At 43.7% G+C, this 12,231-nt stretch overlaps 1 protein-coding gene across 1 annotated transcript in view; it reads left to right on the top strand.

The window, feature by feature from the left end:
* The window catches only part of DNAH6 (dynein axonemal heavy chain 6), a 3,423,448-nt gene that overhangs the window by 2,055,138 nt on the left and 1,356,079 nt on the right, over positions 1-12,231 (top strand). Inside the window, exon 30 of the mRNA XM_069626424.1 lies at positions 3,608-3,745. Within this exon, the coding sequence (XP_069482525.1) occupies positions 3,608-3,745 (138 nt within the window). The remainder of the gene's footprint in view (positions 1-3,607; positions 3,746-12,231) is intronic.

Raw genomic sequence — 12,231 nt, 5'->3', positions numbered from 1 at the left:
AATGAAAAGGAATCAAAGAAGGAAAATCTCCAGTTTAAAAACAAACATGGGAGATGCAGCCTGTGCGCAGCATCTGAAAAATGACACATGCAGGGAAACTGTGCAATGTTAGCAGCCCATCTACAATCAAAATAAATGTCCTAAGTAGCTGAAAATGCCCAAGATTAATACTTCAATTAACAGAAAGTATTCAGTAACCTTTATTAAAATGGAAAAACAGTCCAATATGGGATGAAAAGCACTACCATTATTAGGAAAATGAAAAAAAAAACAAATTGGGCCTTGCTTTGTGTATAGTATACTTTACATAACTGGACTCCGCATTGTAGAAACAAACATACAGACATATCAAAAATAAGTTCTGACAGCATTTTGGCTGTAAAAAGAAAGTTATAATTAATACTGCCCTGTTTTGTGGAAATGTGAAAGAAATGCAGGGAATATAAAATGACCTTCAAAGGCAGCATTGGTGAATAAAGCCACAAAGCTACAGACACCCCCAACATGCTACAGGACATGGGAGATCCTTTCCCAGGCGAAAAGTGTGAATTCTGGATTCTGAAGGTCAACTATAAAAGTTTCACTCTGCCTGAACAGGAAGCCTGGCCTTGCAGGGCAAAACCAATGTAGCTCATTAACAATCTCCATATGTCTCTGAGCTTAGGCTAAACACCTTTAAAATACAATTCATTTGCTCTGGGAAGAGGTGAGCAGTGGTCCCTCTCAAATAATACGATCTGCAGATCAGCTGCACCATTCTAGGAGGAAACATTCCACACTTTTGGACTCTGGGAGTCTGTCTCAAGTTATAGGAAGGTCGTGGAATCAGGGTTCAGCACTGTCATAAACGGCCCTGACAGCTCTGTACCTCAAAGAAGAACTTTTACTATTATGACCAGGGTTCTCAGAAGACGAATATTACCCCAGCTCAGAGCTCAAAGGAACTGACACCATTTGAATGTAACAGCCAGGAACTAGTATGCCATTTCAGATTGTGATATGCAATAAACAAATGCACTATGTGAAATTTACATATTGAATCATAGTTTCATGTGTAATTATTGAACGGACGGGCCTTGGGGAGACATCATTTAAGAAAAATCTTGTTCAGGGTGGAAAGCTCTATCAGCTGAAAGTAAAACTATAGTTTTGTGGTATTATGTCTTTTATATGAATAAGGTTATCTTTGCCCAAAAGGTCTGCGTGCCAGTGATTTATATATCCTAGCGTCTGTGCCGGTAAGCCTGTTATCAAGAGATGGACATATTACTTTTTGTATAAAAGTGTTGGAATGAAAAATTTACAAATCTGTAAGTCATCCACCATGTGTCGTTACGGGACAGAAATTGCATTATTTAGTTTGCCTAAGTGAAAGTAATCTGATGAGCTGATTAGTAACTTGAATACATGTGAGGAACCTGCTGCTCCAGAAAACTACAATTGTAGAGTTATCCAAGATGACATTAGATCAACTGGGGGGAACACTGGATGTAGAAGTCACTCCTATTAGACTGCCCTCTTCATTCATATTTTCAACAAGTATAAACGGTTGGTTTTGTGTGATTTTGCTTTTGGAACCTTGTCCAATCACATACATTGACCAATATGTTTAGAGGATTATACCCATCTCTAAACAGAGGGGTTTCTAATCTATAAAAAGTCCAAACCCATAGATACTAGAGACACTTGCTCACTCACTGACTGACTGACTGGCTGGTTGATGGAGGGGAAGAAGGAGAAGGGAATAGATTCCTTTCCTTTGGACTCATTTTCGCATTACAACAGAACACTGTGAGGCCTACTTGGATTTAAAGATACAGGCCTTCTTCAGTGGAAGAGACAACAGACATGCTCAAAACAGAAAGAAAGGTACCAGACTGTAGAGGGAATCCGACAGATGCCCACCTGTTCCTAGAGGGTAGAGTTGAAGCAGTCCTTAAGATGGTGCTCACCTGTCTGCATACAAAGAAATGTATATATGTAAGTATACTATGAAGGGGGAATAATCCTGCAAGGGGTGGTACTCTAAATGGGAATACATTAAATCCCCACCCTTTTTCTGTTAGTGAAAGTGCAGAGGGGGCAGGGTATGCACATATATTAGACATACTGAGAAAATAATACATATTTTAGAATTATATTTTCTTCTGGAATTAGATAATGTATAGACTAGGGCCTATGGTGTGTACAATGGGATAATCCCTGCTTCCTTCTTGGTTTAATGATCAAAACACAGAAGAAGTATCCTGGTAGTCAATAGGATATCTCACTGTGTGCATATCTAGAAAAACAATGTACTGAACTATTAAAGACAAAGGAAAGGGCGTATTTACTTGCTACCGAATTTCCTGTTTTAAAGTTGTCCATTGAAAATGAGAAGGATACAGTTTTACATGGGAAGGCAATAAAACACCACTGAAGGAAATCTAGCCAACATAGTTTCATTTTGCGAGTGATTCACATGAAGGAATGTTAATTGGCTTGTCTTGCAATTGAATTTTTTAAATGCTGTCTGAAATTCTGACATGTCCATTGAGTGGGAGGAGGGAATGCTTATTTGAAATGAATAAGAAATAGAGAGATTTAGATAGGCAGAGATGTTTAGATTTAATTTGGTTTCGTATTAAATGAAAATTGTATCCCGAATCCTTTTACACTCTTCACTGCATGGTGGATGTGCTCTCAGGATCAATCAAATGTGCACATGGTGATGTGTGTGTTTTTAGAAAATTCAAATTCAAGTAAACATAGCATGGAAAATGATGCAAACAGTATATTGAGCATTCTTCATTTTAGTTCCATTTGACATGGGAAGTTCATAGATGCATAATTGGTTGATATTTAAATGTATTCTTTTAGTTGTATTCTATTCTATTAATAAATAGATCTGCTGTGCAACACTGTGTGTTTTTTGCCCCAAAAGGAGATCGAGGCTGTACAGGATCAATATTGTTAAATCGGGGGTCGTGGCTTAATAAAAAAAAGTTCTTCAATCAATGAAAATTGTGCACACTTTTTGTGGTTGGTGGAAAATTCCCCCCAGTTAGATGCCCCCCACCCCCTGATTTAACATCGTAGATGTGTCCTTGGATATGTTCCTTGCACCGAATTCCTGTTAATAACAAGCATTGGCAAAACACTAGTTCTGGCTCTGGTATAGGCATTAGGTAAGTATTTGCCAGGCACGGGTAATCCTATGGCAGTGCCTGGAAAATGCCTTTCCCAGCTCAAATTGCTGGCTATGCCAATATTTGTTTTTAATATTTCTTTGACATTTCGCCAGCACGGATGGGTGCTAATGCCATTCGGGCCAGGCTTTAGTAGCGTGCTAAAGACCCACTGCCCATCAGTAATGCTCTTGGTAATGCCAGAAAAGCTTGGCCCATTACCCAGGGATGGCTGGCAATTGTCATACAGTATATCACACCTGGAAGGGCAGTATCACCTCAATAATCAATTTCCAAAGTGTAACTGTCTGTATTGTATTCAATTACTGTTATGACTGTATCATGGTGTAAATTATATTTTTGGCAGGTTCTTAACTGCTGTGACTTGGGATAGTTTTCAGGCATTTCTGAATAACTTGTGTCCTGTTATTTTGGTACAGATGATGGGACGTTTCTTCAGTGGGTTGGCTCAATCAGGAGCCTGGTGCTGCTTTGATGAATTTAACCGAATTGACATTGAGGTTCTGTCTGTGATTGCTCAGCAGTTGATCACAATTCGAAACGCGAAAGCTGCCAAGGTAACATTATTTGCGTTCAATATCAATACATCTATATATTTTTTCACATTCAAATAACGTTTGTAGCTGTTAGGTTGTTGACATTTATGAAAAGGAAACATTGGATTTTTGTAATGTGAGCAGGAGAGGACTGGCAACATTTGGCCTCAGGGCAAGTTTACTTTTCTGGCACACAGTCCAATCACCCAAGTCCACAATGCAGCAGCCCCAACTTGAAGAACAAGTAATAGCAATACTAACGTTTCCCCCTCCCGCACATTCTCATGTATATGTTGTAGAAGTAGACCTCATTGATATTACTTTTCTTTTATGCAGCATATTTTTCAGTTATGTTTGTGGTTTCTTAGCGACCCGGGCCCTGTAAATGTTCCTGCTTACCAAACATAGTAACACTATTTCATCAGAATAATATAATTGGTCAAATGGTGAAAGCTGGAATTTAAGTCCAGTTTTCTATGTGTTACAATTTGTAATTTTACAGGTACATCACCTCCCATCCTATCTTTAGTTCTAGAACAATGTAAAGAGGTGGCAGAGGAAGAACATTCATTGTTAGAGTGCCGACACAGCTGAACCAAGGGGTCTGGTTTGCTCTCACAGTTAAACATGATCTGGTATGGCAAAATACCCATACCTGGGTTCCTTCCTCCACAGCCCACAACACAAAACCTAGACCTGCACCCTGTGAGAAACCTGAAGGTGTCTCACCCGCTAGTCCCGGAGATCTGTTGTCCAGGTGGCCAGGACATGGCCATCGCTATTGGATCCAGTTCCTAGGGGTGGACCAGTGGGGGGTCTTCAGGGAGTGGAAGTGGGACAACGACAGGCAAGACGCGGTACCAAATTCCCTGTAACACCTTTTCCCCATCTTACCTCATAATATATTTAGAAGCTGTACCGCCCTTTTCTGACACAAACACTTTCTTACACAGTGAAAGACAACGGAGTAACACCATAGCCGTTTACCAGTCATGTCCCAACACGAGGGTCAGGCAGAGTCAGAAAATTGACTGTAACCGCACGAGGAAGCAGCTATTCCAGACCGGCAGTTCAAACAGAGATGAAATGCGGCAGGACCTGAAAGGATGACAAAGAGGGAAGTGCCCTTGCCCTTTTCAACCCTCCCACCTTGTCCCATGCTAAAAACATGGGGAAGGGAGACCCCAGCCACACCATCCTGACTTATCATTTTGAGAACACTTCTTTCTTTTCTGGTGAACATTATCCCGCACTATTTTGTAACTTAGCGGTAAGGATTGGCAATAGTTTTTTATTTTAGTATAGGCCCTATTTCTTTGACAAGACGCCACAAGGACTGCCTCATTATTATTTGATGGTCGTAGCTTGCTCCCATCTTAGATTTAGGTTTAGAGTAGGAGTTTTTCTCACCCATTTATACAGTTTAATAAACACCCTTGAACTGTGATCACTTGTGTCTGTCTTTACTGTTGCCACCATGAGTTCCTTACAACCCTGTGTACCAATCCCCACAACATAAGTCCCTCACTTGTCATCATTTGCCTCCTCACCAGTATGCTTAACATAAATTGTTACCAATATAATTATTTATTGAGTAACACTATAGAGTACAAACCCATATGAGTGAGCCTTTCTCTACAGATAGTTAAGGAAAATAAGGCAGAGGAATGAAAGGTGATTTGCTCAGGATCACATAATGTATATAGTGTAGAAGGCAGGGATCTGAGCCCTGTCTTCCTGGTTCCACAGTTTTCAATTCAGAAAGCAGGGGAGCATTAATCTTCTCCTATTCCATCTTCCATATTAGAAACAAAAAAATGCGTTCTGCAAATTTGTTATTCAAGGGCTAACTAGTATACTGATGAATAAATAAAAGCACCAATGTATCTACAAGGGGGGAACCTATTATTAATCTTTATTATGATGCAAATACATCTGAAAAACAGACTTAGATTATAATTATAATCTTTGTCTGTGCAATTGCGAGTACATTCAAAGCACCAAGTCACATGATAAAGCAACCCGAACAAATATGAGTAATAGTAATTGAAATATATGAGGAAAAGCTCCGGACCAGGTAAGAAATACAAGGATAGAAAGCGAACACCAAATGTCGAATTTAAGAGCAGTTTAAACAGAGTGAAAGTCAGAGCAACAGAAAAGATGCACACAGGCAAAGACGGGAACGAAAAGTCAGAAAGGCGATCAAAAGCCCACCGCCCTGAAAACGAAGAGGTGAATTGGAATTAATGTAGTCCCAAGGGTGGGTGAAAGAAAGATTGCGCAGACATGAGAGAGAGCGCTGTGCGAAAAACCAGCAACTAAGCACCGATTTGAGTTACGTAGGACGGACACAAGGTAAACAAAGTACACCAATCAAAACAAGAAGGGCAGACAAAGGAAGGACTGGCAAAGAACCGGCAAGAGGGAATCTAACAAGGTAGCTTACAAGGTACTGTAGGACAAGGCAGTGAGTTCCAAAGATGACGGATACAACTCACCGTTCCTACAGGGCGGTCCGTTGATATACCTGCAGTGGCCATCTTGGGTGAGGACTGGACCGGTGTTTCAGTTTGTGGAAGAGTCAGTATTGCTCTATTCTGACATCTCCAACGGTGCCACAGCTTCCAAAGCCTCAGCATGACGGCATGCCCCCTTCCCATCGGGACCCCCCCCGGCTTACCTGGGTGCAGTTTATGGGAGCATTGCAGGAGTCTGGGAGCATGAATGTGGTTGCGTGGTTCCCAAGTCCATTCGGATTCTGAATATCCCTTCCAGTGAACTAGATATTGGAGTGTGCCTCACCTATATCTGGAGTCCACCAAATGTGACACCTCGTATTCTTCTGTGGAAGACACGTGGTAAGAATGCCTCCTCTCAGGAAGGGATCGTCAATGTACGGTTTTAGAAGAGATGAGTGAAAAACTGGATGGACCCTCTGTAGATGCTTGGGAAGTTGTAGCTGGAAAGCCACTGGGTTTATCCTTGCAGAAATGGAGAAGGGTCCGATGTATTTGGGGGCATACTTACCAGCATGAACCCACCTGGGTAGGTACCTCGTTGTTACTCACCACCCTTGACAGCTCGGGGCAATGGTAGATGACCCAGAAGGAAATGTAAATCAAAGATTCAGGCTTCCTCTAAGACGGACTCTTCTTTACGATCTACCTCTCTGCTATTCCGATTTGGACAGACGGAGGAATTGATCGCACAAAAGAGCAGGGAACACGCGCACCGCCAAACCAATGCTGCAAGAGAACACAAAACAGTTAACAGTATATCTAAGTTGAAACACTCTACACCAATTGAATCCAAATTCGTGAATACCTGGTGGAAAAGCAGTGATGACTTGACTAAGTGTTTCCTGATACTGTGCCAGGACCTATAATGGAAACCCAAACTATAATCTCAACAATAGAAGAAAAGCTCTTTACTGATGGGTCTTTAGTAAGGTTAGCTAACCTGAGGATAGATCATAGATTGAGTTAGAGATGGAAATCCAGTAAGTTTGTACTAGGCAACGACAAGGAGAAAATAACAAATAGGAAGATTAGTAAAGGGTGGTAACCCGGGCAGCACGAGGGACGCACTAGAGACGGGTTGGTGCATGAATCAGCAAAGCGTTCGAAATGCACAGTACTTGAGGAACTGGAATAGTTGATCAGGTTGGTAAAGAATGCACAGTCAGGAAGAAGACAGTTCCCAGGTTAGCAGAATAAGGGAGAGTAAGGTGGCTATACATATGACAGCAGGTAGAGCTCTTACGGGAATAAACAATTCCCTAAACGTACTTATGAAATGCAGAAATAATGCTTTGGAAACACACTCACGTGAAAACAGAACACTGTGTCTCCGGACACTGAATTAGAGACAGAAGTAAGGCAGTCCAGGGACGTTCCTGTGAATTTTAAAAAAACATTCAGTAATGTATTGTATGACATTTCTTAAATGATTTTGCTTTAATATTGAGAGCCAGAACTACCATGAGAAATAAATGGCGATTGAAGAAAGTACCAAATATTCATGTTCGGCCTGAAAACATCTACACATGACATGCCTTCTGTGCAAAGCATGCGCCACCGTGGCTTTTAAGTACTTGCTTTGTTAGGACCTTTATACGTTTCATGGATAGTCTTTTGGGAGGCAATACTATCATATTTATATTGCCAGTTGTGCACTACATAATAGTTTGCTTAGTAAAGGAATTGGAATGTATCTTTATTATGTTTCAATCGAGTCACAAGTGTATTATCATATTGTTACCTCGGGACTGTTCTTATGTAGATAGTTCACTGCATTTGTTTTACAGTGACATTGCTTAATTTGTAAGAAAATAAGTGCCAGGGCCCAAATATTTCCTAGCATGCCTGATACACATTCGGGTGGGTAACTTCCCACCCACTGTTGACACTACCCACGGCTGCTTGATACTGTGTCAACATATTTGTGGTTAAATCTTCAACCCCCACTGGTTAATTGAGGTTGATGGATCCACTGCGCGATTTACAGATATGAATCGACATAACTTATTAGTTGTGTCTTGAAATAAGCTAAGGGCCTGATTCACTGAAACGTTTTATAATGGCGCAATCCCATAGGAAAACGATCTGTGAATCAGACCTTACATTTTTTTTTAAACGCATCATCATTATCATTTTGCTCTGAGCCTATTGGTGTCAAGTGCAACATGTTAACTATCTATCCCCAGAAAAAAAAGAGCAAGCATGCTTTCCTCCTACGGTAAATTGATGGCCAAATGCAGGCAAAATCATTACTTAACTGATGAACTTGCTTATGAAACACTGCAGCAAGATTGTTTTATATGGGTTGCCACTCATGACAGGAACTCCTCTTCGATATTTGCCTTTTCACTGGCCTTGCCCCTGTGCTGGGACTACTGGCTAGTGACTGTACTGTTGTCAACCCACCCTGCTGGTTATTACAGTAGAGAATTTGCAGCAATGTCATGCAGGCTGAGTGGAGCAGTGTGCAGACATGGCCAGCATCAATGCCCTGCATTGTCACCATCCTGCTCATTGTTATTCATGAAAATTGATAAATAGCCCTGCCATACTAGCCTCTCAGGTACATGAATATCAGTGAGCTAGCCCATGCAGAGACCCTGGCCAGTGCACACTGCAGGGCTCGAAATCAAGGTTCAATGAGCAGGAATTATACCAGCTCCTGGGTGTCCAGCATCACCCAGTAAGCAGGAGCTGTGGCTAGGTAACCAGGACAGGGTAAACAGCACACCACAAATATAACTTTCACCTGAGATGCACAGTAACATGTTAGCTATTATTTATGATCCATTATGTTTAAATGCATCCTAGTTCTTCTTTATCCATATTTTCAAACACTCAAAGTTAATGTCACATATACATGTTTGTGAGGCACCACTTGGACTGAGGAGCCAAAAGTAGTTCCTGGTAGCTGTTGGTTTCAAGGTAACCAGGCTCTCCTAGGGTAGAGGTAGCAATGTCGAACCTTACACTGTTGTTATATCACTATGACTGACTGACTGTCAGTTAAAATAATAAAGTTCCCAAAACACCACAACATAATCAAGCTGGAATCGGCAATAAGTGCAGGGGCTCAGAAATAAGTGCCAGTGGGGAGCCCCGGCAATACCCCCCCACAAATTAAGCACTGGTGTGCAAGTCTTTTACTGATCCCCAGAAGGCTCTATTTGCAGTTATGTTGTATATTCTGTACAGTATGAGATCCCTTTCAGAAGGTCAATGATCTCCTCAGGCTTTCATTGAGAGATGGAAACTCTTGAATCTTCTGCCCACATGGCCTCAAGGACTTTCTTCCCCTATTCAGGATTCTCAAACGTAGGTGTGTTTTCTCCTGTTTAAAATAAATGTGCACTGTATCACTATTTATAATTGCATTCTGAAACCTAGGCCTTTATTCCTCTTCAGGATTCTCAAACTTAGGTGCGTTTTTATCCTGTTTCAAAGAAAACATTTGCACGGTATCACTATTTATAATTGCATTCTGAAACCTAGGCCTTTCTTCCTCTATTCAGGATTCTCAAACTTAGGTGTTGTCTCATCTGCTTGCTCCCTACCCTGTGTCCTTCCCTAGTGTTCTCCCCTTGCCTCTCCCTTCCACCTTTCTCCTTACCCCTCCTACTCTATGGTGCTCTCTTTCTCTGCTATCTTTTCTAACTGCTTCTCTATCGACTATCCTGTCCTCCTCACTAAATCTGTTAGGAAGAAGTTTCAAAAGGATATCCTGGTCTCCAACCCAGGCCTCCCTATCGCTGACACCTATACCAGTGCCTCCTCTAGGGAATATCTCACCGACATCCTCTTTGTCGTTCCCTCGCCAGACCTATGGACCCTGCATATGGTCTCTGTGCTCTCTCCCTTCTCTTCCTCTCCTATTAATGGTGGCATCCACTCCTCCAAGGTCATCAGTAATGTTTATGGGAATGGCACTGTCCTGGTCCAAGGCCCTCAGGCCAACCTTCTCCTCTTCAATAGACGTTTCCCATGCCTCATCAATTTCCGTTCTTCTCCTGCTGTCCCCTTGCCCCCCTCCACTGCTTCCTCACCTCCCCCTGCTACCTCCTCCTTGGCTACCTTGCTCTCTCATTCCCTTTCTGCCCCCTACACCTCAGCAGGGCGTACCTCTGATCTGTACACCCCCCCGGAAGTCTTTCAAGGATGGCATCCTTCTCCACATTGCCACTCTTAGCTCTCACTCAGCTGTTAAACACTCCTCCGACATCTGCCGCCTTCTTGAAGAACTTGACCTCTGTCCTTGGTCTCAGCGAGACATGGTTCACGGCCAGCTCCCTGATGGCTACAAGATCCTCTCCGCGCCCAGGTCCAACCGCTACGGAGGGGGTGTAGCCCTGATTTTCCCTGAGTGGATTCCTGCCGCTGTCATTCCTACGCAGGCCTACTCCTCTTTTGAATGCCTCGTCTGCAGGCTCCCCCTCTCTTTTAGCCATTCTGTTACAGTGGCTCCTATCTATCGGCCACCCAGTCAGATCTCCCTCTTCCTCTCTTAGTGGGCGGACCTCTCCTCGTCACTCCTGGTCTCGACCACTGAACTACTCCTCCTTGGAGACTTCAACATCCACCTGGATGCTTCCTGTCCTCCCTCTGGACTCTTTTGCGACCTCTGCGACTCTCTCTCACTCTCTATTCTCCCCTCTGGCCCGACTCACTCTGCAGGGCGCACTCTGGATGTTCTAATCTCATCAGACCTTCCCCTTTCTGCCCCTCTCACCACTCCTCTCCTGGAGTGATCACTTTCTCCTTTCCTCCCATCTCTCCCTCTCCACCCCTCAGGCCAAGCCACCTCCATCACTGCCACCCACCTTCTTGGTCATCCGACCCATGAAGCGTGTGTCGATTGAGGTATTTCGCTGCCACATTCTCACCCCCACCTCCCCCTTTGGCTGACTCTCACCCTGACAGAGCCCTTTCCATGCTCCACTCTGCTATATCTGATACTCTAGATATTCTTGCCCCTGTCATGAGAATCCGCCTGAAGCCCAAAGCCAAGTGCAACTCCTGGTACGACTCAGACCTCGCCACCCTTAGACGCAAGTGCAGGGTGGCCGAGAGAAAATGGCGTGCTTCATGTACATCCTCTGACAAACCGGCCTGCCGCCTGCTCAAAGGCAATACTGGCTCCCTGTCCTCACCAAGAAGAGAGCTCATATCCTAGCCTGCGTCTGAGGGGCATCTAACAACTCGGCTAAACTCTTTAAAATCTGCAAGGAACTGGCCAATCCTACCGCAGTCTCTACCTCTCCTGTCCCTTCCCAGGGTCTCTGCACGGCACTGGCTTCTCATTTCATCTCTAAAACTCAGGACATCCTGTCCTCACTCTCCTCCTCTCCCCTCCCTTTCCCTACTCCCTGCTCCCTGCTCTTCCTCTGGCCCTTCTGCAGCCACCTCTCCTCCCTCCTTCTCTGCCTTTCCCCTGTTCTCCGCTGATGAGGTTTCTAGACAAGTCCCATCTATGAAAGTCTCGTCAAAACAGGTTCAGCCCTGTTCCTCCCAAGACCATCAAGGACCACATCAACTCCCTGCCACCTGCCCTGGCCGACTTCTGCAACCACTCCTTCATCATTGGAGTCTTCCCAACCCCCCTGAAGCACTCCCTTGTGCGCCCTCTTCTTAAGAAACCCTCTGCTGACCCCTGCTACCCGGCCAACTATTGCCCAATCTCCATCACTCCCTTCCTGTCAAACTCCTAGAAAGCTGTTCATTTCCCAGCTTAATCTCACACTGAAACTGTTGGTTGTCTTCATGACCATCAGTCTGGCTTCAGAGCTGCCAGAAGCACAAAAACTGCTCTCCTGAACATCCGTGAAGACCTGCTCTCCAACCTTGATTCTAACACCCCCTGTGTCCTCATCTTTCTTGATCTCCCCTCTGCCTTTGACACGGTCAACCACGCCATCCTGCTCAAATGTCTCTGTGATAACTTGGGTATCACCAGTCAGGCCCTGGCTTGGCTGACCTCTTTCCTCTCTG

The sequence above is a fragment of the Ambystoma mexicanum genome, chromosome 6p (assembly GCF_040938575.1).
Source record: "Ambystoma mexicanum isolate Mex_15411 chromosome 6p, UKY_AmexF1_1, whole genome shotgun sequence".
Taxonomy (NCBI): domain Eukaryota; kingdom Metazoa; phylum Chordata; class Amphibia; order Caudata; family Ambystomatidae; genus Ambystoma; species Ambystoma mexicanum.
Note: the sequence above shows the minus strand (reverse complement) of the source record. Positions and strands in the feature narration are given on the sequence as shown.